The sequence below is a fragment of the Dryobates pubescens genome, chromosome 4 (genome assembly GCF_014839835.1).
Source record: "Dryobates pubescens isolate bDryPub1 chromosome 4, bDryPub1.pri, whole genome shotgun sequence".
Taxonomy (NCBI): domain Eukaryota; kingdom Metazoa; phylum Chordata; class Aves; order Piciformes; family Picidae; genus Dryobates; species Dryobates pubescens.
This window is the reverse complement of record NC_071615.1, coordinates 17,787,326-17,813,163: the sequence shown is the minus strand read 5'-3', so window position 1 is coordinate 17,813,163 and position 25,838 is coordinate 17,787,326. Positions and strand designations below refer to the sequence as shown.

The 25,838-nt window shown below is 62.1% G+C and overlaps 1 protein-coding gene across 2 annotated transcripts in view; it reads right to left on the bottom strand.

Annotated features, from left to right (window-relative positions):
• Nucleotides 1-25,838, bottom strand: part of CAPN15 (calpain 15) — a 60,015-nt gene that overhangs the window by 7,795 nt on the left and 26,382 nt on the right. For both annotated transcript variants that reach the window (XM_054180716.1, XM_054180717.1), the window contains exons 2-6: nucleotides 16,077-17,568; nucleotides 8,484-8,692; nucleotides 7,882-8,065; nucleotides 2,560-2,783; nucleotides 667-792 (exon numbers count right to left, since the gene is read on the bottom strand). In XM_054180716.1, the coding sequence (XP_054036691.1) occupies nucleotides 667-792; nucleotides 2,560-2,783; nucleotides 7,882-8,065; nucleotides 8,484-8,692; nucleotides 16,077-17,568 (2,235 nt within the window). The remainder of the gene's footprint in view (nucleotides 1-666; nucleotides 793-2,559; nucleotides 2,784-7,881; nucleotides 8,066-8,483; nucleotides 8,693-16,076; nucleotides 17,569-25,838) is intronic.

The following is a 25,838-nucleotide window of genomic DNA, read 5'->3' as shown; positions in this document are numbered from 1 at the left end:
GAGAGCCGGCTCAGAGCCCGGGGGGAAGGACAGCACAAGGAAGATGACCTCTGGGGTGTTCTGCCACCTCTCCAGCCCCAGCCAGCCCCCTCACAGAGGGCACCAAGCCACTTCTGCCTGGTGTTTCCAAGGTCTCACAACATCCTAGACTTGATTTGCCACCCTCACCGTGGCCCCACGTGCCCTTGTACTGGGACAAGCAGCTCTGGACCTGCTATCTCTGCCCTTCCCTGCCCCGAGGGTCTCCAGCCAGGTGCTGCAGGGAGCAGCTCAGCAGGGAAGAGGCTCCTCAGTTTGACATGGCTGAAGATAGGGCTTGGAAGGCATCCAGGCTGTGGGAGACAGCATCTGCTGCTGTTTCCTTCACCCTCCAACGGCAGAAGCAAGCCCTGACAGCCTCAGGAGCTGAAAGAGCTCAACTCAATCCTCTGCATCTTGTGAGAGCCAAGTGAACCATTCTGCCCCACAGAGCCTCCTGGAGCAGAGTGGCTCTGGGCACGGGGCCAGTGCCAGGCGAGGACAGCCCGGGTGACAACAGCACTGGTGTGGCGCTCTGGGACGGAGGCAGAGCCCTTGTTAGCCAGGAGGATGTGACACCCAAGGGGTCCCAGGGTCTCAGGGCTTCTGCTGAGGCTGCTGGCAGGCCCAGCTGTGGCCCCAGCTCACCTGAAGCCCTGGACATCCCTCACGTCCAGGATGGAGTACGCGTGCCGGGGGCGCAGCCCCATGCTCTCGTAGGCCACGTCGTCCACCTTCATGTTGCCTCCACCACAGGATGCCCCCATCAGGAACCTGCAGAGGGCACAGCACAGCCTTCATGTCCTGCCAGCCCTGCTGGGGGGGGAAGCTTGTCCCTGCTGCTCCTTGAGCCACAGGACAGACCCCCCCAGGAGGCTGCTGGGTAGTCCCTCTCTGCCACAACACTAAGCCCCCTGGGCAGAGCTCCCTGTGCCTGCTCACATGCATGTGGGAGCCCAGGCTCTGTGTTCAGCCTCACCAAGCACTGCTGAAGGTTCTGGGGAGCTTTGCCCACACCCCACCCACCTTCTGCCAGGCCCTGATGCCCTGCCAGCTCTGCTGGCTGGCAGGGGGCAGCCCCACACAGAAGCAAGCAGGAGATCTGCCTCCAGCTCTCCTGCGGTTCACAGGCAGCTGCAGGGCTCAGGACAGGCTGTGGGGGCAGGAGGTCTGCAGCAGCCAGGCCTGGGGGGGACACCATGGCTGTGGTGTCCTATCAGCCTCCTGTGTGGCTGGCAGGAGCAAGCCTGCCTTCAGCCCAGCTAAGTGCCCTCCTGCCTGAGGCAGGAGCAAGAGGTCTTTGCTTTGGCTTTGCCTCCTCTGGGCTGAATGCAGTCCTGGCCAGCAGGGATGCCACGCTGGGTGGGAGGCACGTGCAGGGTCAAACACCCCTCAGAGCAAAGCAAGCAGGCTCCATGCAGCCACTTCCCAGCTCCTGCAAGGCAGCAGGCAGCATGCACAGGGAGGGTCAGCAGGAGCTTCATTTCACAGGAAAATGAAAAGGAGGAGGAATCATTTCTGAGAGCTTTGAGGGGGAGCTCCAACCATGCTCCAGGTGAGCAGCAGGGGTGGTGGAGTCCAGCCTAGGTAATGCACTGGTTCCTCACCTCTGAGCCCCTACCAACAGGGATGGGGACTAGACTGGGGAGCAGGGAGAAATTCTCTGCAGTGAGGCTGGGGAGACTCTGGCACAGGCTGCCCAGGGAGGCTGTGGCTGCCTCCTGCCTGGAGGTATTGAAGGCCAGGCTGGATGAGGCCCTGAGCAAGCTGTGCTGGGGGGAGGGGTCCCTGCCCATGGGAGGGGTCCCTGCCCATGGCAGGGGCTTGGAGCTGGATGATCCTGAAGGTCCCTTCCAACCCAACCCATTCTATAACTACACAGCTTCCAGTGCCATGCTCCCATCCCACCCCCATGGTCCATAGTGAGGAGCAAGCAGTGCAAGCTGCAGGGTGTGAGCCAAGGCTCTTCTCCCACCTTGCAGCAAGGAAGCTTGGCTGGTAAAGACCGGGGACACAGGGGCTGGCTTGGTGACAGACCAAGCTCCTCAGCACCAGCAGGGCTTGTGGCCCTGGGACAGACAGCCTGAGGCAACAAGGCCACTGCATCCCCCCCCTCCCCAGCTGAGGCACTGCAGAAGCTTGGGGTCCTGGCAGGCATAAGCTGGGAGAGGAAGATTCACTTTGCCTCTTGCACAGGCAGGGGCTGGTGGGGGCAAACCTGCCCCACAGCTCTGGAGGTGATGAGAACCAGGCCAGCTTCCAGCTCCCTGATCTGCACAGTCCCAGCTTCCCAGCTGGTTCCTTGAAGGAATGGGGTGAGGTGTCAGGGACTGGATGGGGTTTCAGGGAACTGGATGACGTGTCAGGGACTGGAGGAGGTGTCAGGACCTGGAGGAGGTGTCAGGGCCTGGAGGATCTTGAAGGTGCCTTCCAACCCAGCCCAGGCTGTGACTCTGTGAGCGAATGCAAGCAGCCCCCCTCTCCCGCCCCTCTCCGAGTAGCCGTGCCCCTGGCACGGTGCTCTCTCCTGCCTGGTCTTACCCAGCCTCCTTAGAACTCAGCATTTTGGCCCAGATGAGGTCAGTGTCAATGGGCTCCTCGCGAGGGTTAGTGGAGCTGACCTGCAGCATCAGGCTCTCGCAGGGGGCGCCGGTTAGCGTCGCCAGGCCCTCGATGGCGCGCCCGGCCTGCAGGGCGAAGTACGAACCGTGCAGCTTGGCCAGAGCCTTCTCAATCAGGGCAACCCACAGCTGCTTCCTCTGGGCCTGCGGGAAGAGGGAGACGCAGGTCAGCAGCAGCCCCAGCAGGGCAGGTGCTGCGCCCTCGGCCGCTCTGGGAGGAGAGGCTGCGCGGCGGCTCCGGAGAGACCCCAGCCGGAGCTCTGCGTCTGGTTCTGGAGCCCCTGCTGGCTGGAGAGCAGCCCTGAAGGAAGGGACTTGGGGGTGCTGGGGGAGGAGAAGCTCAGCAGGAGCCAGCAGGGAGCACTTGCAGCCCAGAGAGCCAAGCAGAGCCTGGGCTGCAGCAAGAGAAGTGTGGCCAGCAGGGCCAGGGAGGGGATTCTGCCCCTCTGCTCCACTCTGCTGAGACCACAGCTGGAGCTCTGGGGCCACCTCTGGAGCCTCTGTGCCAGGAAGGCTCTGGAGGGGCTGGAAGGTGTCCAGAACAGGGCCACAAGGAGGAGCAGAGGGCTGGAGCTGCTCTGCTCTGAGCACAGCCTGAGAGAGTTGGGGTTGTGCAGGCTGGAGAGGAGAAGGCTCCCAGGAGACCTCCCTGTGGCCTTCCAGGATCTGCAGGGGGCTCCAGGAAAGCTGGGGAGGGACTTTGGAGGGTGTCAGGGAGGGATAGGACTGGGGGGGATGGACCAGAACTAGAAGTGGGGAGATTGAGATTGGCTGTGAGGGAGAAGTTGTTGGCCAGGAGGGTGGTGAGAGCCTGGCACAGGCTGCCCAGGGAGGTGGTGGAAGCCTCCTGCCTGGAGGTGTTTGCAGCCAGGCTGGAGGTGGCTGTGAGCAACCTGCTGCAGTGTGAGGTGTCCCTGGCCATGGCAGGGGGTTGGAGCTGGCTGAGCCTTGAGCTCCCTTCCAGCCCTGACAATTGTGATTCATTCAGAGTGACCTGGGCAGGCTGGAGAGTTGGGTGAGGAGAGATCTGCTGAAATTCAACAAGGGCAAGGGCAGAGTCCTGCAGCTGGGGAGGAACAACCTCATGCATCAGAACAGGTTGGGGTCTGACCTGTTGGAGAGCAGCTCTGGGGAAGAGGGCTGGGGAGTGCTGGTGGACAACAGGATGCCCAGGAGCCAGCACTGTGTACTTGCAGCCAAATAGGCCAAGGGCATCCTGGGGTGCATGAGGAAGAGTGTGGCCAGCAGGTCAAGGAAGGTTCTTCTCCCCCTCCACTCTGCCCTAGGGAGGCCACAGCTGGGTCCTGGCTCCAGTTCTGGGCTCCCCAGCTCAGGAAGGACAAAGAACTGCTGGGGAGAGTCCAGCACAGGGACACTGAGCTGCTGAGGGCACTGCAGCAGCTCTGAGCAGAGGCTGAGGGAGCTGGGGCTGGGCAGCCTGCAGAAGAGGAGGCTGAGAGGGCTCTGATCAATGCTTACAAACATCTAAGGGGAGTCAGGAGGCTGAGGCCAGACTCTTCTCAGTGGTGCCCAGGGACAGGACAAGAGGCACTGAGCCCAAACCTAACCATAGGAAGCTCCATCTAAAGGTGAGGAGGAACTTCTGCCCTGTGAGGGTGGCAGAGCCCTGGAGCAGGGTGCCCACAGAGGCTGTGGAGTCTCCTTCTCTGCAGACTTTCAAGCCCCACCTGGCTGTGTCCCTGTGTGACCTCCATCAGCCCCAGCTCAGGGCACAACCTTCAGCACCACGTCCAAGCCTCTGCTCCAGGTCCTTGCCTCAGCTGCACTTTGCCTTACTGAGGTTCAACAAGGCCAAGTGCAAGGTCCTGCACCTGGGGCAGGGCAACCCTTGGTATCAACCCAGGCTGGGGGTGAGGAGGTTGAGAGCAGCCCTGCAGGGAAGGGCTTGGGGGTGCTGGGGAGGGGAGGAGCTGGGCAGGAGCCAGCAATGGGCACTGGCAGCACAGAGGGCCAAGGGCAGCCTGAGGCTGCCCTTGGCCTTCTGTGCTGCCAGTGCCCATTGCCAGAGTTGGAGAGAGAGGATCCTGCCCCTCTGCTCTGCTCTGGGGAGACCTCACCTGCAGGGCTGGGTCCAGATATGGGACCCCCAGCACAAGAGAGACCTGGAGCTGCTGGAGAGGGTCCAGAGGAGGCCACCAAGATCATTAGAGGGCTGGAGAACTCCCCCTGTGGGGACAGGCTGGGAGAGCTGGGGCTGTGCAGCCTGGAGAAGGCTCCAGGCAGACCTCAGAGCAGCCTTCCAGTACCTGAAGGGCTCCAGGAGAGCTGGGGAGGGACTTGGGACAAGGGCTGGGAGTGCCAGGCTCAGGGCCAATGGCTTTGAGCTGGGAGAGAGGAGACTGAGAGTGGAGAGGAGGAAGGAATTCCTTGCAGGGAGGCTGGGGAGACTCTGGCACAGGCTGCTGGGGAGGTGGTGCAGGCTCCATCCCTGGAGCCATTGAAGCTCAGCCTGGCTGTGGCCCTGGGCAGCCAGCTCTGGCTGGAGAGGTCCCTGCTGCCTGCAGGGGGGATGGACAGGATGACCTTGGGAGGATCCCTTCCAACCTGGTGCATTCTGTGGATCTGTGGCACAGGGTGCTGGCCCCAGCTGTGCTGTGCCTTTCACCCTGGGCATGTGGAGGCTGGGGTGGGGAGAAGCCAGGGAGGACAACGAGGACTGAAGGGAAGGAGATGTTTGCTGCTCTCTGCATCCCCAGCAAATGGAGCTCTGTACTCAGTGCCTGGCTGGCAGCAGGGGAAGGGCACTGGGACACTGTGGCTGTGTGACTCACAGGTGGCAGTGGAGAGCTGGCAGAGGAAGGCAGAGCAGTGGAGATTTCCTTCTGCTGGCTAAAGCTCACAGCTCCACACTGCTGTGTGAGTCCCTCCCTCAGCTAAACCCTCTGCTGCTGGACAGAACCTGATCTGCCTTCAGTTTTAAAGCTGCTCTTCCTCCTGCAGCCCTCACACAGCTACAACCTCAGCAGAAAGCTCCTGCCAGGATTCAGAAGCCCCTGGGGGAAGGGAAAACAAAAGGCAGCGCAAGGCCAAACCTTGTGCAAAGCCTCCAAGCTTCGAAAGCAAAGCTCTCAAACAAAACCAAAAGCAAAAGTGAAGGGGGAGGGGAAATGTCCACAGCAGGAAAAATGGAGGGAAAAGAAATAATCCAAGTCAGGTAAGGCTGATGCTGAAAAGAGGCAGCTGGGGCTTCTCTGCCTGCTTGGAGGCAAAATGCAGGCACAGATTCCTCCTTCTTCCCCACTCCAAAACTTCTCCTTCCCAGGAGCAGCCTCCAGCACTGGCAGCAATCATTTTGACCTCCTGAGTGCCCATGGAGGGCCTGGGGTTGAGCCTAATGTAGAGGAGAGGACTGGAAAAGGAACCTCATGAAGTTCAAGCAGGGCAGGGGTAGGGTCCTGCCCCTGGGGAGGCACAACCTCCTGCAGCAGGGCAGCTGAGGAGAGACCTGCTGGGAAGCAGCTCCAAGGAGAAGGACCTGGGAGTGCTGGGGGACAACAAGCTCCCCAGAGCCAGAAATGTGCCCTGGGGGCCAAGGCCAGTGGGGTCCTGAGGTGCATTGAGAAGAGTGTGGCCAGCAGGGCAAGGGAGGTTCTCCTCCCACTCTACTCTGCTCCAGGGAGGCCTGGATCCAGTTCTGGGCTCCCCAGTTCAGGAGAGACTGCTGGGAGAGAGTCCAGGGCAGGCTGCAGAGCTGCTGAGGGGCCTGGAGCAGCTCTGGGAGCAGCAAAGGCTGAGAGCCCTGGGGCTGAGAGCCTGCAGAAGAGCAGCCCCAGAGGGCAGCTGAGCAATGCTCAGCAAGAGCTAAAGGAGCTGTGGGGGGCAAGAGGCTGGGGCCAGGCTCTGCTGAGTGCTGCCCAGGGCCAGCACAAGGGGCAAGGGGCAGCAAGTGTCAGGCAGGAGGTTGGAGCTGAGCAGGAGGAGAAAGTTGTTTGGGGTGAGGCTGCTGGAGGCCTGGAGCAGGCTGCCCAGAGAGGTTGTGGAGTGTCCTGGTGTGGAGAGCTTCCAACCCTCCCTGGGCACTGTGCTGCTGGGCAGGGTGCTGGGGGTGCCCTGCTGGAGCAGGGCTTGGGCTGGGTGGCATTCTGGGATTTGCAGAACAGAGTCCAACCCACCACTCCTGGGTCCCTGTCTCCTCCTGACTGTGGGACTTTTGTTTTGCTTGGCAGGGTCTGCTGCCTGAGTTGCAATGAAGACATTCTCAGTCTCCTTCATGGACATGATCCCAGCAGGTGCCCCCAGGCCTGGCAGGCAGGGCAGGGCAGGATGCTCAGCACCATCCCCAAGCTTCCCCCAGCCTAGCAGATGCCACCTGAGTCTGCTCAGAGCAACTGGGTGGGCAGTGGCTCGAAATAGCCTCATTTCTTGTGCCATCTCCTCCCCCTCCACTGTCCCTGCCTGGCAGAGCCAAGCTGCCAAACCTCCCTGCAGAGGAGAGAAGCAGCTTGGCCTCAGCCCCTGGCAGCACAAAACACACAGGTCAAAGTGTTTGCCTTCAGCTGTGCAGGAGGAGGCTGGCTTCCCACACAGGGAAAATAGATTTGGCTATGGAATCCAGATGCCAAAAGGACCTAAATAGGTTTACAGTTGTGGTTTTAAACAGAAAGAGGGTAGATTTAGCTTAGATATCAAGAACATTTTCACTGTGAGGGTGGGGAGAGCCTGTGCCAGGCTGCCCAGAGAGCTGGGAGCTGCCCCATGGCTGGCAGCAGTGCAGGGCAGGTTGGTTGGGGCTGGGAGCAGCCTGCTGTGGCTGCAGCTGTCCCTGCTGGCTGCAGGGGGTTGGACTGGGTGAGCTTGGAAGGTGTCTTCCAACCCAGTCTGGGATTCTTTGCTTCTCCACTGTGGCCTCAGAGAGTTCAGCTGTCCCAAGGGCACAGCAAGCAGCAGGTGTTGAGCTGCAGGCACCCCAGGATTCACTGGGAGGAACCCTCCAAGGTCACCTTGCCTGTCCCCCCTGCAGTCAGCAGGGACACCTCCAACTAGCTCAGGCTACCCAGGGCCACATCAAGCCTGCCCTGGGATGTCTGCAGGGACGTGGCCTCCACCACCTCCCCGGGCAGCCTGTCCCAGCGTCTCACCAGCACCACGCTGCCCCAGGCAGCCCAGCCCAGGAGCCTCACACTGCCCCAGCAGCACCTCCTCCCTCTGCCTCCCCCAACCCTTCCCGAGGAGAGGCAGGGGCCAGCCCCCAGCCCCCGGCAGCGCCCCCGCGGCCGCTGACCTGTGAGAAGAGGAGGTAGCCGCACTCGTCGCAGGGCAGCATGTCGTCCACCAGCACCGTGGTCCAGGTGCCGTCCTTGCAGAGCCGCACCTGGTAGGCGCCCTCGGGACACAGGCTCCTGGTGATCATCACCCTCTCCACCAGCTCCGGCCGCTCGGCCAGCACGGCCAGGGCGCTGAGGAACCTGCGGGGGGCACACGGGGGGCATGGGGCCGTGCCACAGCCTCGGCAGGGCAGGGCAGGGGAAGGCAGCTGGCACTGCCCGGCCAGGGGCTGAGGAACCTGCCGGGGGCACACGGGGGGCATGGGGCCGTGCCACAGCCTGGGCAGGGCAGGGCAGGGGAAGGCAGCCGGCACTGCCCGGCCAGGGGCTGAGGAACCTGCCGGGGGCACACGGGGGGCATGGGGCCGTGCCACAGCCTGGGCAGGGCAGGGGAAGGCAGCCGGCACTGCCCGGCCCCGCGGCTGCCGGGGAGGGGGGAGGCAGGGGATGGGGCAGGGCACGGGAGGGGGTAAAGAGGCCTGAGCGGGGCTGAGGGCTGGATGGAGGTGGGCGGAAGGAGCAGGGGCAGGGGGGCGCCAGGCCGGCTCCCCCTCCTTACCAGCAGTTGCCCAGCAGGCCCTGCAGGATGTCGGAGGGCCGGGGCGTGCGGAACACCGACCACTTGACCGCCCGCTCCTTGAAGATGCTGCAGTTGATCTCCTGGGGCCGCAGCCACTGCTTCACCCTCTGCTGCACGCTGTCCCCCTCGGGGAACCCCACCGACTTGGGCCCGGGGGGGAAGCTGTCATCCACGAAATTGACTTTGTTCTGCGAGAGCAAAAGGCCAGCAGAGCCTCAGGCTGCGGCTCCAGGCTGCCCAGGAGAGCCTCCCCCTGCCCCCCGCCCGCGGCCACTGAGCCCCCAGCCCTCCTGCCTGGCCCTCCAAGCCCCTTCGGATGTGTCAGGGAGCAGGTCTGGGACCAGCTGGTGGCTGGCAATGGCCCAGATGCACTTTCAGTGGTGCCCAGGGTCAAAGGGCACAAAGTGTCAGGCAGGAGGTTGGAGCTGAGCAGGAGGAGAAAGTTGTTTGGGGTGAGGCTGCTGGAGGCCTGGAGCAGGCTGCCCAGAGAGGTTGTGGAGTGTCCTGGGGTGGAGAGCTTCCAACCCCCCCTGGGCACTGTGCTGCTGGGCAGGGTGCTGGGGGTGCCCTGCTGGGGCAGGGCTTGGGCTGGGGGAGCTCCAGAGCTCCCTTCCAGTCCCCAGCACTGGGGGATTTTAGAATACATAGAATAAACCAAGCTGGAAGAGACCTTCAAGATCAATGTGTCCAACCCATCAACCAATCCAACACCACCTAATCAACTAACCCATGGCACCAAGCACCCCAGCAAGTCTCCTCCTGAACACCTCCAATGACAGCAACTCCACCACCTCCCCAGGCAGCCCATTCCAATAGGCAATCACTCTCTGTGTGTAGAACTTCCTCCTAACCTCCAGCCTAAACCTCCCCTGGTGCAGCTTGAGACTGTGTCCTCTTGTTCTGCTGCTGGCTGCCTGGGAGCAGAGCCCAACCCCCACCTGGCTACAACCTCCCTTCAGGGAGTTGTAGACAGCAGTAAGGTCACCCCTGAGTCTCCTCTTCTGCAGGCTAAGCAACCCCAGCTCCCTCAGCCTCTCCTCTCAGGGCTGTGCCCCAGACCCCTCCCCAACTTTGTTGCCCTTCTCTGGACACCTTCCAGCAGCTCAACCTCCTTCCTAACCTGAGGAGCCCAGAGCTGGACACAGGACTCAAGGTGTGGCCTAACCAGTGCAGTGTACAGGGGCACAATGACCTCCCTGCTCCTGCTGGCCACACTCTTCCTGATGCAGGCCAGGATGCCCTTGGCCCTCTTGGCTGCCTGGGCACACTGCAGGCTCATGTTCAGCCTACCATTGACCAGCACCCCCAGGTCCCTCTCTGCCTGGCTGCTCTCAGCCACTCTGCCCCCAGCCTGTAGCACTGCCTGGGGTTGCTGTGGCCAAAGTGCAGCCCCTGGCACTTGGATGTGTTCAGTCTCCTGCCCTTGGCCTCTGCCCATCTGCCCAGCCTGTCCAGGTCCCTCTGCAGAGCCTCTCTACCCTCCAGCAGATCAACTCCTGCCCCCAGCTTGGTGTCAGCTGCAAATTTCCTGATGATGGACTCAATGCCCTCATCCAGACCATCAATGAAGATATTGAACAGGCTGGGGCCCAGCACTGCTCCCTGGGGCACACCACTGGTGCCTGGCTGCCAGCTGGCTGTGGCACCATTCACCACCACTCTCTGGGCTCAGCCTCCAGCCAGTTCCTAACCCAATGCAGTGTGCTCCCATCCAAGCCCTGGAGCACCAGGTCCAGCATTCAGCCCTGCCACGAGCCAGCTCACCCCCAGCTCAGCACTGTGACTCAGATCTGCCCTTTTCTGTCTCACCTCCCTGGGCAGGGACTGTCTCACACTTTCTGCTGGTGCTAAAAGCCAGACCATGGGGGACCTTGACTGCTTCTAAGTGGCACAGCATGGCAGCAGCAGGTTGTGAGGAGCCACCTGGCAAGCAAAGGCTGCTAACCTGACCCCTGTGGTGCAGGCTGAGCTGACCCTGCTCACACTGGGCTTGAAAGTGCTGAGCCACTGTTGAGGCACAGCCAGGGAGGAGGTGAGGGGCAGTTTTCACAGCTGGATTCAGCCTGGCACAAAAAGGCAGTTCCAGACTGGGAGTGTTCTGAGTCCCAGCCCTCCTGCCACAGCTGCTGGGCAGAAGGGCTCAAGCTGTGCCAGGGCAGGCTCAGGTTGGACAGGAGGAACAATTTCTTCCCAGCAAGGTTTCTCAGGCCCTGTCCCAGGCTGCCCAGGGAGGTGGTGGAGACCTCACCCCTGGAGATGTTTAAAGCCTCCTGGAGGTGGTGTGAGGGAGGTGGTTTGGTGGCAGGGGCTCAGCAGCAGTGTTGGGGTTGTGAGCTCTGGGTGAGAGGTTGGACTTGATGAGCTCCAAGGGCTCTTCCAACCTCGCCACTTGTACCACTCCAAGGGCAGATAATCCTGCAGGCATCAGGCACAGAGGCAGGATGGCTCCAGGAACTTCCCCAGGGAGAGGAGGGTGACTTCTTCAGGTGGTTTCACAAGGGGTGCAGTAACAACCAGGATCTCTTTGTCACTGTTCATTACATCCAATGAGATTCCTGCAGCAGAAGCCAGCCCTGGTGTAAATCAGGATGAGGGCCAATGGCTTTGAGCTGGGAGAGGAGAGGCTGAGGATGGAGATGAGGAAGAAATTCTCTGCAGTGAAGCTGGGGAGACTCTGGCACAGGCTACCCAGGGAGGCTGGGGCTGCCTCCTGCCTGGAGGTGCTGAGGGCCAGGCTGGATGAGGCCCTGAGGCAAGCTGTGCTGGTGGGAGGGGTCCCTGCCCATGGCAGGGGGCTGGAGCTGGGTGATCTTGAAGCTCCCTTCCAACCCAACCCCTTCCATGGTTCAATGGCAAGGGAGCTGCTCAGCACACCAAGCTTGCAGGTGTCCTCCTCTTCTGCTGCAGTGAGGTTTCCCACCTGCTGCCTCAATCAGCACTTCCAGCTCCCCAGCTGCAGCAGGCTCTTTGTCACCTAGCTGATGTCACTGTTCAAACAGCAGGGTGGGCCCAAAGGGCAGGGCCCAGGGCCTGCTGCTGAGCTCCAGGGCAGCCTCTGCTCCGTGCAGCTGAGGAGCATCGCCTCTGCTGTGCCTCCACGGGGCCCAGCCTCACACACTCCCCAGTCCTGCCCCCAGCCCTGCAGAACCCCTGGCTGGCCAGAAGCAGTGTCAGCACCCAGAAGAGGTTTTGTTCTGGTGGAATTTTCAGGAGATGCCCCCACTGATCCAGCAGCCTGGCTTAGGGAGCTCAAGGCGCTTAGCCAAGGCTCCAGCACAGTGCAGGATGGGGCTAGGCAGAGTCGCCTCCCTGGCCACACAGAGCTGCCAGTTCAGCCTGGCCACCTCTCAGAATTCATAGAATCATGGAATTGTTTGGGCTGGGAAAGTCCTCCAGGATCATCCAACCCAACCCTACCAGGGCCACCAAACCCTGGCCCCAGCTGCCATGGCCACAGGGTTCTGCAACCCCTCCAGACAGGGGACTCCACCACCTCCCTGGGCAGCCTCTGCCAGGCCCTGACCAAAATTCATCCTTCAGGCTTGATTCCACTGGATGCAGCAAATGCTCCCTGCCTTCAGAAGAGGCTACTCACTCACCTGAAAGAGGGCCAGAAGCAGAACCAGGGGCCCTCTGCTACAGAGAGCCTCACATCTGTTAGGATGGACACAAAGCACTGTAAATAGCCCCCAGCCCCCACACAGGGCCATCCCCAGCCCCCACACAGGGCCACCCCCAACCCTTTCCCTCCCAAGGCAAACATCTCTGTGGTTGGTCCCCAGTCTGTGCAGTGGAGCCACAGGTATAGACCAGGTAGGCAGAGCCTTGGCTGTATGTCAGACTGGGACTGCAGGTCCCTGCCCATCTGGCCCAGAAGAGCTGCAAGCTCCCTGCAGAAGGTGGGCAGAGCAAGAGCAGCATTCACAGGAGCATCTTCTGTCACTCAGGGGCAAAAATGAAGCCATCAGAGCAGTGTTTGAGGCTGAAACCCAGCAGACTGAGCCAGGTACTCCACAGAGGGAGGGGAGGGTGCCAGCTGCTGCTCCAGAGACCCTCACCTGGAGTCAGGATGCAGCAAAACTTCAGCTCTCCTGCCCAAAGCAGGGCACAGCCAGCTGCAGCTCTGCAGTCATCACACCAGACCCAAGAACATCAAGGCCCAGCTCTTGGGTCTCCAAACACTGCAGCTGCTGGCAGGGACAAGAGCTGCTGTGCCTGCAGCCCTGCAGTGCTCTGAGCCTCTGCCTCCTGCACCCTCATGTGCCAAAGCAGCTGCCCACAGACAGCAGGGCACCAGCAAACCTGGGCAGGCTTGTCCACAGAATCATAGAATGCCCAGGGCTGGAAGGGAGCTCAAGGCTCAGCCAGCTCCAACCCCCTGCCATGGCCAGGGACACCTCACACTGCAGCAGGTTGCTCACAGCCACCTCCAGCCTGGCTGCAAACACCTCCAGGCAGGAGGCTTCCACCACCTCCCTGGGCAGCCTGTGCCAGGCTCTCACCACCCTCAGGGACAACAACTTCTTCCTCACAGCCAACCTCAAGCTCCCCACTTCTACTTTTGCTCCATCCCCCCCAGTCCTATCCCTCCCTGACACCCTCCAAAGTCCCTCCCCAGCTTGCTTGCAGCCCCCTGCAGATCCTGGAAGGCCACAATGAGGTCTCCCTGGAGCCTTCTCCTCTCCAGCCTGCACAACCCCAACTCTCTCAGGCTGTGCTCACAGCAGAGCAGCTCCAGCCCTCTGCTCCTCCTCGTGGCCCTGCTCTGGACACCTTCCAGCCCCTCCAGATCCTTCCTGGCACAGAGGCTGCAGAACTGGCCCCAGAGCTCCAGCTGTGGGCTCAGCAGAGTGGAGCAGAGGGGCAGAATCCCCTCCCTGGCCCTGCTGACCACACTTCTCTTGCTGCAGCCCAGGCTCTGCTTGGCTCTCTGGGCTGCAAGTGCTCCCTGCTGGCTCCTGCTGAGCTTCTCCTCCCCCAGCACCCCCAAGGCCTTTTCTTCAGGCCTGCTCCCCAGCCAGTCCCTGCCCAGCCTATAGCAGTGCCTGGGATTGCCCTGCCCCAGCTGCAGGACCTTGCCCTTGGATCTTTCCCAGACTTCCCTTCCCTTGGACAGGGAAGGAGACACCTGAGAAAGGCCTTTCTGCCCCAGATGTTGTCTCTTGCTGATTTCAAGCATCTCTAGGTTTCAGAGGTAGCTCTCAGACCTCCTCACCCTTGGACCAGCAGTTTGGGTCCTCATCTTCACCTCAGGTCTTGCACCTCTGTCACACTTGAGTGCTAACAAGCAGCACCCAGCTGCTGCAGGGTGTGGGAGCATCAGCTGCAGGGTGTGGACTTGATGATCATAAAGGTCTTTTCCAGCCTAAATGAGTCCATGACTGTAAGATCTTCTCTGGTACCCAAGACCCAAAAGCTAGCCTGCATGTGCCAGGTGAAGCCCTAGAGCCACAGGGCAGGCAGGAACCAGAGTGGTGTGGGCTGGATGGGACCTCTGGAGATCACCCAGTCCAACCCCCTGCCACAGCAGGGCCACCCAGGAACACATCCAGCTGGGGCTTGAAACTCTCCAGAGATGGAGACTCCACAGCCTGCTCCAGGGCTCCAGCACCCTCACACCAAAGACTTTTCCCCTCCTGTTAAGGTGGAACTTCCTGGGTTAGACTTTGTGTCCATTGCTCCTTGTCCCTTCACAGGACACCACTGAAAGGAATCAAGGAATGGGCTGGGTTGGGAGGGACCTCCAGGGCTCACCCAGTCCAACCCCTCTGCACTCAGCAGGGACATCCTCCACTGGATCAGCTTGCCCAGAGTCCTGTCCAGCCTCACCTTCAATATCTCCAGCGATGGAGCCTCAGCCACCTCCCTGGGCAGCCTCCTGCAGTGTTCCAGCAGCCTCCTGCTCCTTAAGAGCCTGGTCCCTTCCTGTCCCCCACTCTCCAGGTATTTATAAACATCACTAAGTCCCCTCTCAGCCTTCTCCAGGCTAACCAGCCTCAGGGCTCTCAGTCTTGCCCCCTCACACAGTCCTTCCAGGCCCTTCATCATCCTCATAGCCTCTGCTGGACCTCTCTGGTCTATCCCTGTCCCTCTTGAACTGGGGAGACCAGCACTGAACACAACACTCCAGCTGTGGCCTCACCAAGGCAGAGCAGAGTGGAAGGAGAACCTCCCTTGACCTAGAGAACCATAGAAAGGTCTAGTGGGAGGAGATCCTCCCTTGCCCTACAGAACCATGCTGGGTTGGAAGGGACCTCCATAGGGCACTCAGTCCTGAGGTGACCTCACCAGGGCAGGCAGGGTGGGAGGACAACCTCCCTTGCCCTACAGAACCACAGAATGGTCTGGTGGGAGGAGAGCCTCCTTTGCCCTACAGAACCATAGAATGGTGTGGGTTGGAAGGGACCTCCACAGGGCACCCAGTCCCTGGACACAGCACTGCAGAGGTGACCTCAACATGGCAGGGCAGGGTGGGAGGAGACTCTCCCTTGCCCTATAGAACCATGCTGGGTTGGAAGGGACCTCCACAGGACACCCAGTCCCTGGACATAGCACTCCAGAGGTGACCTCACCAGGGCAGAGCAGGGTGGGAGATGAATCTCCCTTGCCCTGTAGAACCATGCTGGGTTGGAAGGGACCTCCACAGGCACCCAGTCCTTGGACACAGCACACCTGAGGTGACCTCACCGTGGCAGAGCAGGGTGGGAGGAGAATCTCCCTTGCCCTGTGGAACCATGCTGGGTTGGAAGGGACCTCCTCAGGGCACCCAGTCCCTAGACACAGCATGCCTGAGGTGACCTCACCAGGGCAGGGTTGGAGGAGACTCTCCCTTGCCCTGTAGAACCATGCTGGGTTGGAAGGGACCTCCACAGGGCACCCAGTCCTTGGACACAGCACACCTGAGGTGACCTCACCGTGGCAGAGCAGGGTGGGAGGAGAATCTCCCTTGCCCTGTGGAACCATGCTGGGTTGGAAGGGACCTCCTCAGGGCACCCAGTCCCTGGACACAGCATGCCTGAGGTGACCTCACCAGGGCAGAGTTGGAGGAGACTCTCCCTTGCCCTGTAGAACCATGCTGGGTTGGAAGGGACCTCCACAGGGCACCCAGTCCCTAGACACAGCACTCCAGAGGTGACCTCACCAGGGCAGGCAGGGTGGGAGGACAACCTCCGTTGCCCTACAGAGCCACAGAATGGTCTGGTGGGAGGAGAGCCTCCTTTGCCCTACAGAGCCATAGAATGGTGTGGGTTGGAAGGGACCTCCAGAGGGCACCCAGTTCCTGGACACAGCACGCCTGAGGGGACCTCACCATGGCAGGGCAGGATTGGAGGAGAATCTCCCTTGCCCTACAGAACCATGCTGGGTTGGAAGGGACCTCCTCAGGGCACCCAGTCCCTGGACACAGCACTCCAGAGGTGACCTCACCAGGGCAGGGCTGGAGGAGACTCTCCCTTGCCCTGTAGAACCATGCTGGGTTGGAAGGGACCTCCACAGGGCACCCAGTCCCTGGGCACAGCAGGGCAGGGTGGGAGGAGAGCCTCCCTGGCCCGGCAGGAGGGGGCCGTGCCTCACCTCGCGGCAGAAGGTGACGATGTTCTCCCAGAGGGCCTTGGCCTCGCCCTCGTCGGTCTGGCGCCGCTTCTCCACGTGCATGCTCTCGCGCCGCTTCAGCGGCTTCAGCCCCCGGCGCTGCGCCACGTACTGCTGCGGGGTGTGGCAGGCGGCGCAGTGCTTGGCCTTCAGCTCGTTCAGCAGGGTGCAGGCGGGGCAGGCCCACTGGCCGGGCCGCTCCTGCCCGCCGGGCAGCTGGCAGGGGAAGAGCCTGGCCACCTTGCGCGCCGAGGGGGCCCTGGCGCCGCAGGGGCAGCCGCCGCGCTCGCAGCCCCCGCAGTCGGCGCCGCGCGGGGCGGCCTCGGGCTGCGCCCCGTGCTCCTGGAAGCCGTGCAGCTTGGAGGAGCCGCAGGCCTTGCACTTCTGGGCCAGCGTGGGGTTCTTCAGGGTGCACTTGGAGCAGGACCAGGTGGTGAAGTCGGGGCTGGAAGGGCTGCAGGGGGTGAAGCGCACCGAGTCCCCCGTCAGGTTGATGGTGTCGCTGCCCTTCTGCGCGCCGCAGGCCTCGCACTTGCTGGCCCCGGAGGAGTTGAGCAGGGAGCAGGAGCTGCACTTCCAGTGGGAAGGGCTGACCTCCATCTCCTCCTCCAGCACGCTCAGCCGCTTGTTGGACAGCAGCTCCTGGAAGCGGGCGGCCGGGGCGGCCCTGGCCTGACCCTGCGGAGAGCCCTTCTGCCCGCCCTGGCCCGCGGGCTGGCCGGCCTCGGGGCAGGGCACCTGCAGCTGCGGGGGCACCTCCCGCCGGCTGCGGGGCACGGGGTTGTTCTGCAGCCCCGGCGAGAAGGGACTGAAGGGTGGCATCTTCTGGGCCTCTTGCTCCATGGCCGCCGGGCCCTGGGCGGCGGCGGCGGCGTCGCCCTCGGAGGCCTCCGCGGAGCCGGCAGGCTGCGGGGCGGAGGGGGCCATGTGGAAGCCGGCGGGGGTGATGACTTCAGGGACGACCAGCGCCTCTGGGGGGATCTTGGGCAGGGAGAGCTTGCGGGGGCCGCCGCAGGCCGAGCAGGAGTTGGCCACGGGGGTGTTGTGCAGCGTGCAGCGCTGGCAGGCCCAGCCGCTCTCCGGCTCCGCTTCCTCCGGGCTCTTCCCCTCCGCGTCCTCGCCGCCGCTCTCCGCCTTGGCGGCCTCCTCCTTGGCGGCGGCCTTGGGCTCCGGCGGCGCGGCGGGCTTGGGCAGGACGCCGTTGAGGACGGGCAGGGGCGAGGCGCCGGGGCCCGGCTCCGGGGCGAAGCCGCACACCTCGCAGCTCTCCTTGCCCAGGTAGTTGCGGAAGGTGCAGCGGGCGCAGGACCATTTCTGCTCCTCCACGCTGAGCCGCAGGATGTGGTTGAGGTCGGGCTTCTGGCGCGGGGCCTCGCAGATGGAGCACTGCCGCTGGCCCGCGGGGTTCAGGAAGGTGCAGCGGGCGCAGGACCACTCGCGGACGGCAGCCATGGAGCTGGGGGAGTGAGAGTGGCTGCAAGAGAGCAGGAGGCAGCGTCAGGATGAGGCCACCCGGGACGGGAGGGCACCGCTCACTGTCACAGGACGTCAGAGCATGGAAAGGAGCTCCAGAGAGCGTCAACTCAACAGGAGGAGGAACTTCTGCACTGGGAGGGTCCCAGAGGCCTGGAGCAGGCTCCCCAAGGAGCTTGTGGAGTCTCCTTCCCAACCCTGTCTGGATGTGTTCTGTGTGACCTGTGCTGGGTTCTATGCTCCTGCTCTGGCAGTGGGGTTGGGCTTGATGATCTATGAAGGTCCCTTCCAACCCCTGACCTCCTGTGAGCTGTGATCCAGTCCAAGCCCCCTGCCAGAGCAGGAGCACCCAGGGGAATCTGCACAGAAATGCATCCAGGGGGTGTTGAAGGTGTCCAGGGAAGAAGGCTTCACAACCCCCCTGGGCAGCCTGCTCCAGGGCTCTGTCAGCCTCACACCAAAGTTTCTCTTCATGTGGAGCTGAAACCTTCTGTGTTCCAGCTTGAACCCACTGGTCCTTGGCTTCCCACTGCACACCACCCAAAGGAGCTGGGCCCCCTCCACTTGCCCCCCACCCCTCAGCTATTGATAGACATTGATCAGATCTACTCTCAGCCTTCTCCTCTCCAGGCTAAACAGCCCCAGGGCTCTCAGTCTCTCTCCACAGGGGAGATGCTCAAGTCCCCAAATCCTCCTCCTGGCTCTCCCTTGGACTCTCCCCAGCAGGTCTCTCTCTCTCTCGAACTGGGGAGCCCAGAACTGGACACAGGATTGCAGCTGTGGTCTCAGCAGGGCAGAGCAGAGGGGGAGCAGACCCTCTCCAGCCCTGCTGGACACACCCCAGGGTACCACACACTTCCTGGGCTGGCACAGTCAGGACTTTCCTTCCAGGAAAGGGACAACCCTCAGACCAGCCACTGCCCTCCAGGCACAGGTTCTAACACTGACAACCTATTTCTCCAAGTGCATGGTGATGGCTTCCCCCCAAAGCACTGCTGGAAGGACACAAGAGGCAGCCCCCCAACCCTGCTGACCCCTCTCTGAAGGCAGAGCTGCGCCTTGGTGAGCAAGCCCCCAGCCTCTGTGCTCCACCTCAGCACTTCTGTACAGCTGCAACTTGTTGGTCACTCTCTGGAGGTGATACCCTGTTCTGCCTCTTTGCTGGTGTCAGGGTCAATTCCCTCCTCCTCTGGTGTCCCTGTCTCTGTCCTCTCCTGGCTCACCACCATGCTACCCACACACTGGGAGATCTATGTCAGCCCAGGCCAGACAGCACCAAGCCAAGCAAAGCAGCCTGCATCCCACAGACCCACAGACTGGCAGGGGTGGGAAGGGACCTCTGGAGATCATCCAGTCCAACCCCCCTGCTAAAGCAGGAGCACCCAGGGCAGGTCACACAGGAACACCTCCAGGCAGGTTTGGAATGTCTCCAGAGGAGACTCCACCACCTCTCTGCTGGTGCTTCCACCTGGCTATGGGCTTTGGGGCCTGCCCATCCTGCCAGCAGCAGCTCCACAGCTCACGGCCAGCCAGTGCCAGGACAGCTCAGCAGCAGCTCCTGACTCTCCCCAGCCTCTGCCAGAGGCACTTCAGATCAGCAGGCTCTGGGGGGCACCATGCCCCAGCTCCAGCTCCTGCCCCACTCACCTGGGGAGCTGTGCCCTGCTGTCAGCACCAGCCCTCAGCCTGGGAGCCTGCTGGGGAAGAGGTCCAAGGCACAGCAGAGCCACCCCGTTGCAGGGCAGAAGGCCACCCCAGCTCTTTCTAGGCAAGGTCAGTTTGCAGCAGCACAGCAGCACCTCCACAGCTCATGGCAACCTCTGGGCTAGCAGGGAGCAGCTCTCCTGGTGCTCTCAGGAAGCTCTGCCACGCTTGCTGGTGGCAAGAACAAGGACTGCTGGCCCTGCACGATGCCCTTTGTCCCCTGCTCAGCCTCATTTCCTGGAGTTTCGAGCAAAGGTGGGGCTGAAACAGAGCCTTCTGATTCCTCCTCCTTCCCAGAGGGCACAACAGGTAATGTGCAGCATGAGCCCAGAGCCCTCCCCGCTGTGCACTCCTGCTCCCAGCCCTGACCCCCAGCTGCAGGCCAGCTCTGCCTCTCTCCAGCTGAGCCGGTCCCCTCCCACCCCCTCCCAGCCTGCTCTGCCTGCACAGGACTCTGGGCAGGGCCAGCTCTGCAGGGGGAGCCTCGAAGTCCACCCCATGCCCTCAGCTCTTTTGGGGAACACCAAGTCCCAGCTTGTCTGGAGGAAAGAGCAGCTTCAGCCACGGGAGCAGCACCCCAGCTGGCTGCCTCAGGTCAACAGCCAGGGCCAGCCACCCCACCAGGGAAAGAAAACCTTTGGTGCCAGGGAGGGCAGGGGATGCAGGTGCAGGCTGCAGAGGGAACCAGGTCCTGGCTGCTCTCCAGCATCCCCAGCAGCACCTGCACCACAAGCTTCTCGAGGCTGCACTGCAGCAGCAGGGGCTGGAGGGGACTGAAGATGCAGCAGGAACCACCCTGGGGAGGGGGAAAGCGACTCCTGGTTTGGCTGGGGACCCCAGAAAGGCTCCTGGGGCAGCAGCAGCAATCCAAGCACATTTCCAGCCAGGAGAAGCTGGAGGAGCAGCTCCTCCTCACTGAGAGATCAGATCCAGCCTGCAACTCCCTCCCTAAACCAACCCTTTCTCAGAATAAAGCCCAAGAAATCCATTGCCTTGCAAGGGAGAAGCTTGCAGCTCCCTTCTGCTGCACCTGCCAGGCCTCCCCCAGCCCAGCCTGGCCAGCTTTCTATTTACTGCAGCTACCTAAAGACTCTCAGAGAAATACCAACATTGATTTTTCTGCCTCAAGCCCTCCAGCTGTGAGCTGCTGTGCCCTCTGCCCCCCATGGCAGCACCAGGGAGGGAGCCTACCCACCCTTCAGCCAAGCAAGGGCAGGAGCTGTGTGCCCAGGGAAGCAAACTGGGCCAGGAAGGGCAGCCTGAGCCTGTGGCATCCATTTCTCTCCCTGGATGAGGCTGATCAAACCACAGGCATCAGCAAAAGGCAAAGCAGAGGCTGTCAGCATCCTGCACCAGCTGTGGCCAGGCTCCTGCAGCGTTCCAGGCTGCTGCCCTCCCTGCACTGCCTCCCAAACATCAGAGGCTCACAGAATGCTCTGGGCTGGAAGGGAGCTCCAAAGCTCACCCAGTCCAACCCCTCTGCCCTCAGCAGGGACATCCTCCACCAGATCAGGTTGCCCAGAGCCCTGTCCAGCTTCACCTGGAGTATCTCCAGGGACAGGACCCCAACCACCTCCCTGGGCAGCCTGCTGCAGTGTTCCAGCAGCCTCCTGGGGCAGAACTTGTTCCTAACATCCAAATCCTCCCCAGATGCAGCTCAGCAGCCTCCAGCCTTCCTGCTGCACAATTCACTCTCACAGCCAGGGCACTGCCCAGCCATGCAACCACAGCACCATGGAAAGAAGGCATCCTCCCTGCCCCTTCCTGTGCCTGGGGAGAGAAGGCAAAACCAGGAGAGCCTCAAAAGCTGAAGTACCACTCAAGGGGACAGCAGGATGAGGGGCAGCAGCAGATCTGCTTGGGGTGGCATCAGCAGCAAGCTGTGGGCTCAGGGAGGGCAGCACCATCGCTGTAGGGTAAGGATTAACTGCTAGACCAGAGAGATGAAATTGCTCCAGAGGGACTTGGTCAGGCAGCAAGCAGGGAGATGGAAGCCAGGACACTGCAGTGCTCTCCTCCAAGCTCCAACACCAGCCCTCAGGAGCTGTGACACTCCCTGGTCACACCATCCCCCTCCTGCTCCCCTCCTCTCCCCAAGCTCCATCCCAACACTGCCCCTTCCTGGGACCCCATCCTGGCCACTGCAGGGATTTCTGCCCTGACAGCTCCCAGGAAAGGCAGCAAGCCTCCCAGAGAGGCCAGCAGCCCTTCCCTCAAAGGTCCTGTGCAGTGGCAGGGCCACCAGCATGGCAAGCTCTGGCAGCAGCTTTGCTGCCTACCCTCAGGGTCCCAGCAGGAAGGCTGATTGCCTGCAAGCTCCTGGGAGATACACAGAAATGGGGCAGGACATGGGACCCCTTCAGCTGTCCTCCACAAGGCACTGGCTGCCCACCCCTGAGCGGTGCTGGCTCAGCAGGCTCCTCCCGAGGACTGACAGAGTTCAAGTCCTTGCGTGGAGCACTAGCATCACAGAACCACAGAAGGGTAGGGGCTGGAAAGGGACCTTTAAGGCCACCCAGTCCAACCCCCCCTGCCAGAGCAGGGTTACCCAGAGCAGGTAACACAGGAACACATCCAGCTGGGGCTTGAATGTCTGCAGAGCAGAGCATGACCTCTCTGGGAAGCCTGCTCCAGGCCTCCAGCAGCCTCACACCAAACAACTTCCTCCTCACGTTGAGGTGGAACCTCCTGGGTGCCAGTTTGTGTCCCTTGCTCCTTGTCCTGTCACAGGACCCCAGTGCAAGGAGCCTGGCCCCTGCTCCTTGACACCCAACACTCAGATGTTTATGAGCATTCAGTCCTCTCCTCTCCACACTGAACAGCCCCAGGGCTCTCAGCCCTTTCTCAGCACACAGCTGCTCCAGTGCCTTCATCATCCTCATAGCCTCCCCTGGGCTCTCTCCAGCAGGTCCCTGTCCCCCTTGAACTGGGGAGCCCAGAACTGGGCACAATACTCCAGGTGTGCTCTCACCAAGCTCAACTTAAGGGTCCAAAGATCACAGAGGGCACAAGGCTGGGAGGGCAGTGCTAAAGGCTGCCTCTTGGTCCATCCCCCAGGGTACAACCCCCCAGCAGCAGGAGCCTCTGTGCCACAGCATGACCCAGCTCTCCAAAGTGAACAGGCAGGAGCAGAACCCCAACCACAGCCTGCCCAAGCTCTGTGCTTTTCCCAGCACAGCCTGGCTGGCTCCTTTCCCTGCAGGCACCAAGACTGCCTGAGGAGCTAGAGCTGTCTCCAGCGCCTCTCAGGAGGCCCTGCTGCTCTGTGCAAACACACACATGCTCCTCAGCCCCAGAAACCCCAACTCAGACACTCATCTGCCACCTCCCCAGGGGCCTGTGCAGCAGGGGGGCTCCTCTCAGAAGGCAGTGAGTTGGCCAAGCCATGCACCACAGGAGGGCTTCCCCTGCAAGGGGACACAACAGGGAGCACAAGGATGCAACCCCCCAGCAGCAAGAGGGGCTGGCAGCACAGGTCTGTCAGTGGTGCCCAGGGACAGGACAAGGGCATTGAGAAGTGTGGCCAGCAGGGCAAGGGAGGTTCTCCTCCCAGTCTGCTCTGCTCCAGGGAGTCCTGGTTCAGGCTCTGGGCTCTCCAGTTCAGGAGGGACAGAGAACTGCTGGAGAGAGTCCAGGGCAGGCTGCAGAGCTGCTGAGGGGCCTGGAGCAGCTCTAGGGGCAGCAAAGGCTGAGAGCCCTGGGGCTGAGAGCCTGCAGAAGAGCAGCCCCAGAGGGCAGCTGAGCAATGCTCAGCAAGAGCTAAAGGAGCTGGGGGGGGCAAGAGGCTGGGGCCAGGCTCTGCTGAGTGCTGCCCAGGGCCAGCACAAGGGGCAAGGGGCAGCAAGTGTCAGGCAGGAGGTTGGAGCTGAGCAGGAGGAGAAAGTTGTTTGGGGTGAGGCTGCTGGAGGCCTGGAGCAGGCTGCCCAGAGAGGTTGTGGAGTGTCCTAGGGTGGAGAGCTTCCACCCCCCCTGGGCACTGTGCTGCTGGGCAGGGTGCTGGGGGTGCCCTGCTGGAGCAGGGCTTGGGCTGGGGGAGCTCCAGACCTCCCTTCCAGCCTCACCCTGCTGGGGTGCTGTGAAAGTTCAAGAGCTGAATGACCCCAGAGCTCCAGCAGCATGGACAGGACAGGTCCCATGCAGCCTTGCTTGCCAGCACAGCTCCAGCAGGGCAGGGTGCAGGGCAGCTGGCAGGGGACAGCACCATGCTGGCAGCACTGCACCTGCCTTGGCAGGCATGAGAGCATCATTATAACGTTTAACAAAGACTGGGGAGGGTTCTCAGCCAAGTCAGCAGCTGTCAGCACACTGATCAGGGCCCAGGGAACCTCACTGCTTTGCAGAGTGCCAAGGCCAGCCCACCACTGAGGGGACAAGCTCTAGGGAGAGAGGATGGCCAGGATCCCCAGGCAGCTTCACAGGCAGCATCACAGAACCCTGGAGTGGTTTGAGTTGGAAGGGAGCTTCAGGATCATCCAGCTCCAGCCCCTGCCATGGGCAGGGACCCCTCCCACCAGCACAGGCTGCTCAGGGCCTCATCCAGCCTGGTCTTCAACACCTCCAGGCAGGAGGCAGCCACAGCCTCCCTGGGCAGCCTGTGCCAGAGTCTCCCCAGCCTCACTGCAAAGGATTTCTTCCTCCTCTCCACTCTCAGTCTCCTCTCTCCCAGCTCAAAGCCATTGGCCCTGGGCCTGGCACTCCCAGCCCTTGTCCCAAGTCCCTCCCCAGCTCTCCTGGAGCCCTTCAGGTCCTGGGAGGCTGCTCTGAGGTCTGCCTGCAGCCTTCTCTTCTGCAGGCTGCACAGCCCCAGCTCCCTCTGACGTGCAGGAACTCTCCTGACTGAAGCAGGGCAGAACTGTCAGGACAAGATAAGGAGGAGATTAAGAAGGCTCCAGCTGGTCACCTTCCAACCCCCCCCTCTGGACAGTCACATCTCAGACCCTGAGAGGAGCATCTGCTGAGCAATGCCTTCAGGAGCCTCTGCTGAGCTTCTGTGTGCTCTTGCTACAGGGTCCTGGCTCCTACACGGCCAGGGGTCTGCCTCCACCACCCCTTGACCAAAGGCTCAGCAGAGCAGGAGGACAGGAAGGAACAGGGCAGGGTGCAGGAGCAGGGAAGTGCCCCAAAACCTGCAGCTTGCATCCTTCCTGCCGGCAGGGAGCTGGTGGTGTGCCAAGGCTCCCTGGTGTGCAGCCCAGCCCCAGGGCAAGAGATGGCAACCAGCCCTGGCCGGGAGCTGATGGCTTGAGGTGACCTGGGCACTGGAGCTCAGCTCCCAGGACCCCACTGCAGAGCCCCCAGGGCTACAGGAGCTTGTGTCAAGGGCACCCAGCAACAGAAGGAGGCTGCTCCTCTACAGCAGACTGCTCCAGAGCAGCCACAGCTTCAAACTTCCTGCCTCAGCTTCTCTCCCACAGGAAAGGCAGAAAGATCAATTGTCCTGCTCAGCAATGCACAAACCCTGAGCTCTCAGAGCAGGCTGTAGCAAAGCCCTGCTTGCCGAAGCCCAGCTTGCCAAAGCCCGGCAAACCCAGCACAACCTGGGCGGGGGGGGGAAGGACAAAAGAGAACCGCACCGAACAATCCCTGCCCCGACTGCCCGCGCATCCAATCCCCTCCCCTCCTCCCCGGCCAGCTGCTCCCTCTTTAACTCCTTCTTCCACCGGCACAGAGCGCCCTGAGCCGCTCAGCCCTCTCCCCCCTGCACCTACCACATCTCCAGGGCCGGCGGAGCCGGAGGCGGCTGCCGTGCCCCAGCCGGGAGGCTGCGGCAGGTCAGGACCCGCAGGGCATCGCTCCGCAGGCACGGGGCCGGCTGGCCCACAGCTGGCGAAGCCCAGGCGAGGAGCTGCTGCTGCCTGAGCTGACTCACTCTTGCAGAGCCAGGCAAGGCTGGGAGGCTGGACCAGGGAAGGTTGCAGCAGCTCTCCTGGCAGGGAAGCACCAGCAACTGGGGCTTCCCGTTTGCCACTCACTTCTGGAGGAGCATCCCTGGAGGAAAAGAGCCTCTGAGTGCCACCCCCAGGCCACACCAGGGTCACCAGCTCGCTGCTGGCTCCTTCCAAGCAGGGCAGCTCACAGAAGCCTTTCCAGACCTTGCCTCTTGTGCCCCTCCAAAGCCAGGCAAGAAAATGAGCCTGGCTTCAGGAGCAGCAGCCCTCACCCAGCCTGCATGAGTCCCTCTGCCCCCTTCTCCCCCCTTTGCCCCGGCACAGAGCTGCTGAGCAAGGGCAGAGGCAGCAAAGAAAACCTCCCTGACACTCACCCAGGCTCCCTTGGAGCAACCAAGGCAGGCCATGCCAGGCAGGCCCACTGCAGTGGCACAGATGTGCCCAGCACCCAGGGGCCCTTGCTGGAGAGAAAGCAGCACCCCACTTCCACAAGAGCAAGGGGGGAGGGATGCAGGAGAACTCAGGATCTTCCTTGGAGTGAGGAGCCCAAACCTGAAGGCAGGGTTCGAGGTGTGGCCTCAGCAGCGCTGAGCACAGGAGGAGGACAACCCCTGCCCTGCTCCTGCTGCTCCAGGCCAGGCTGCTGGTGCCCTGCTTGCCCACCTGGGCACCCCCTGGC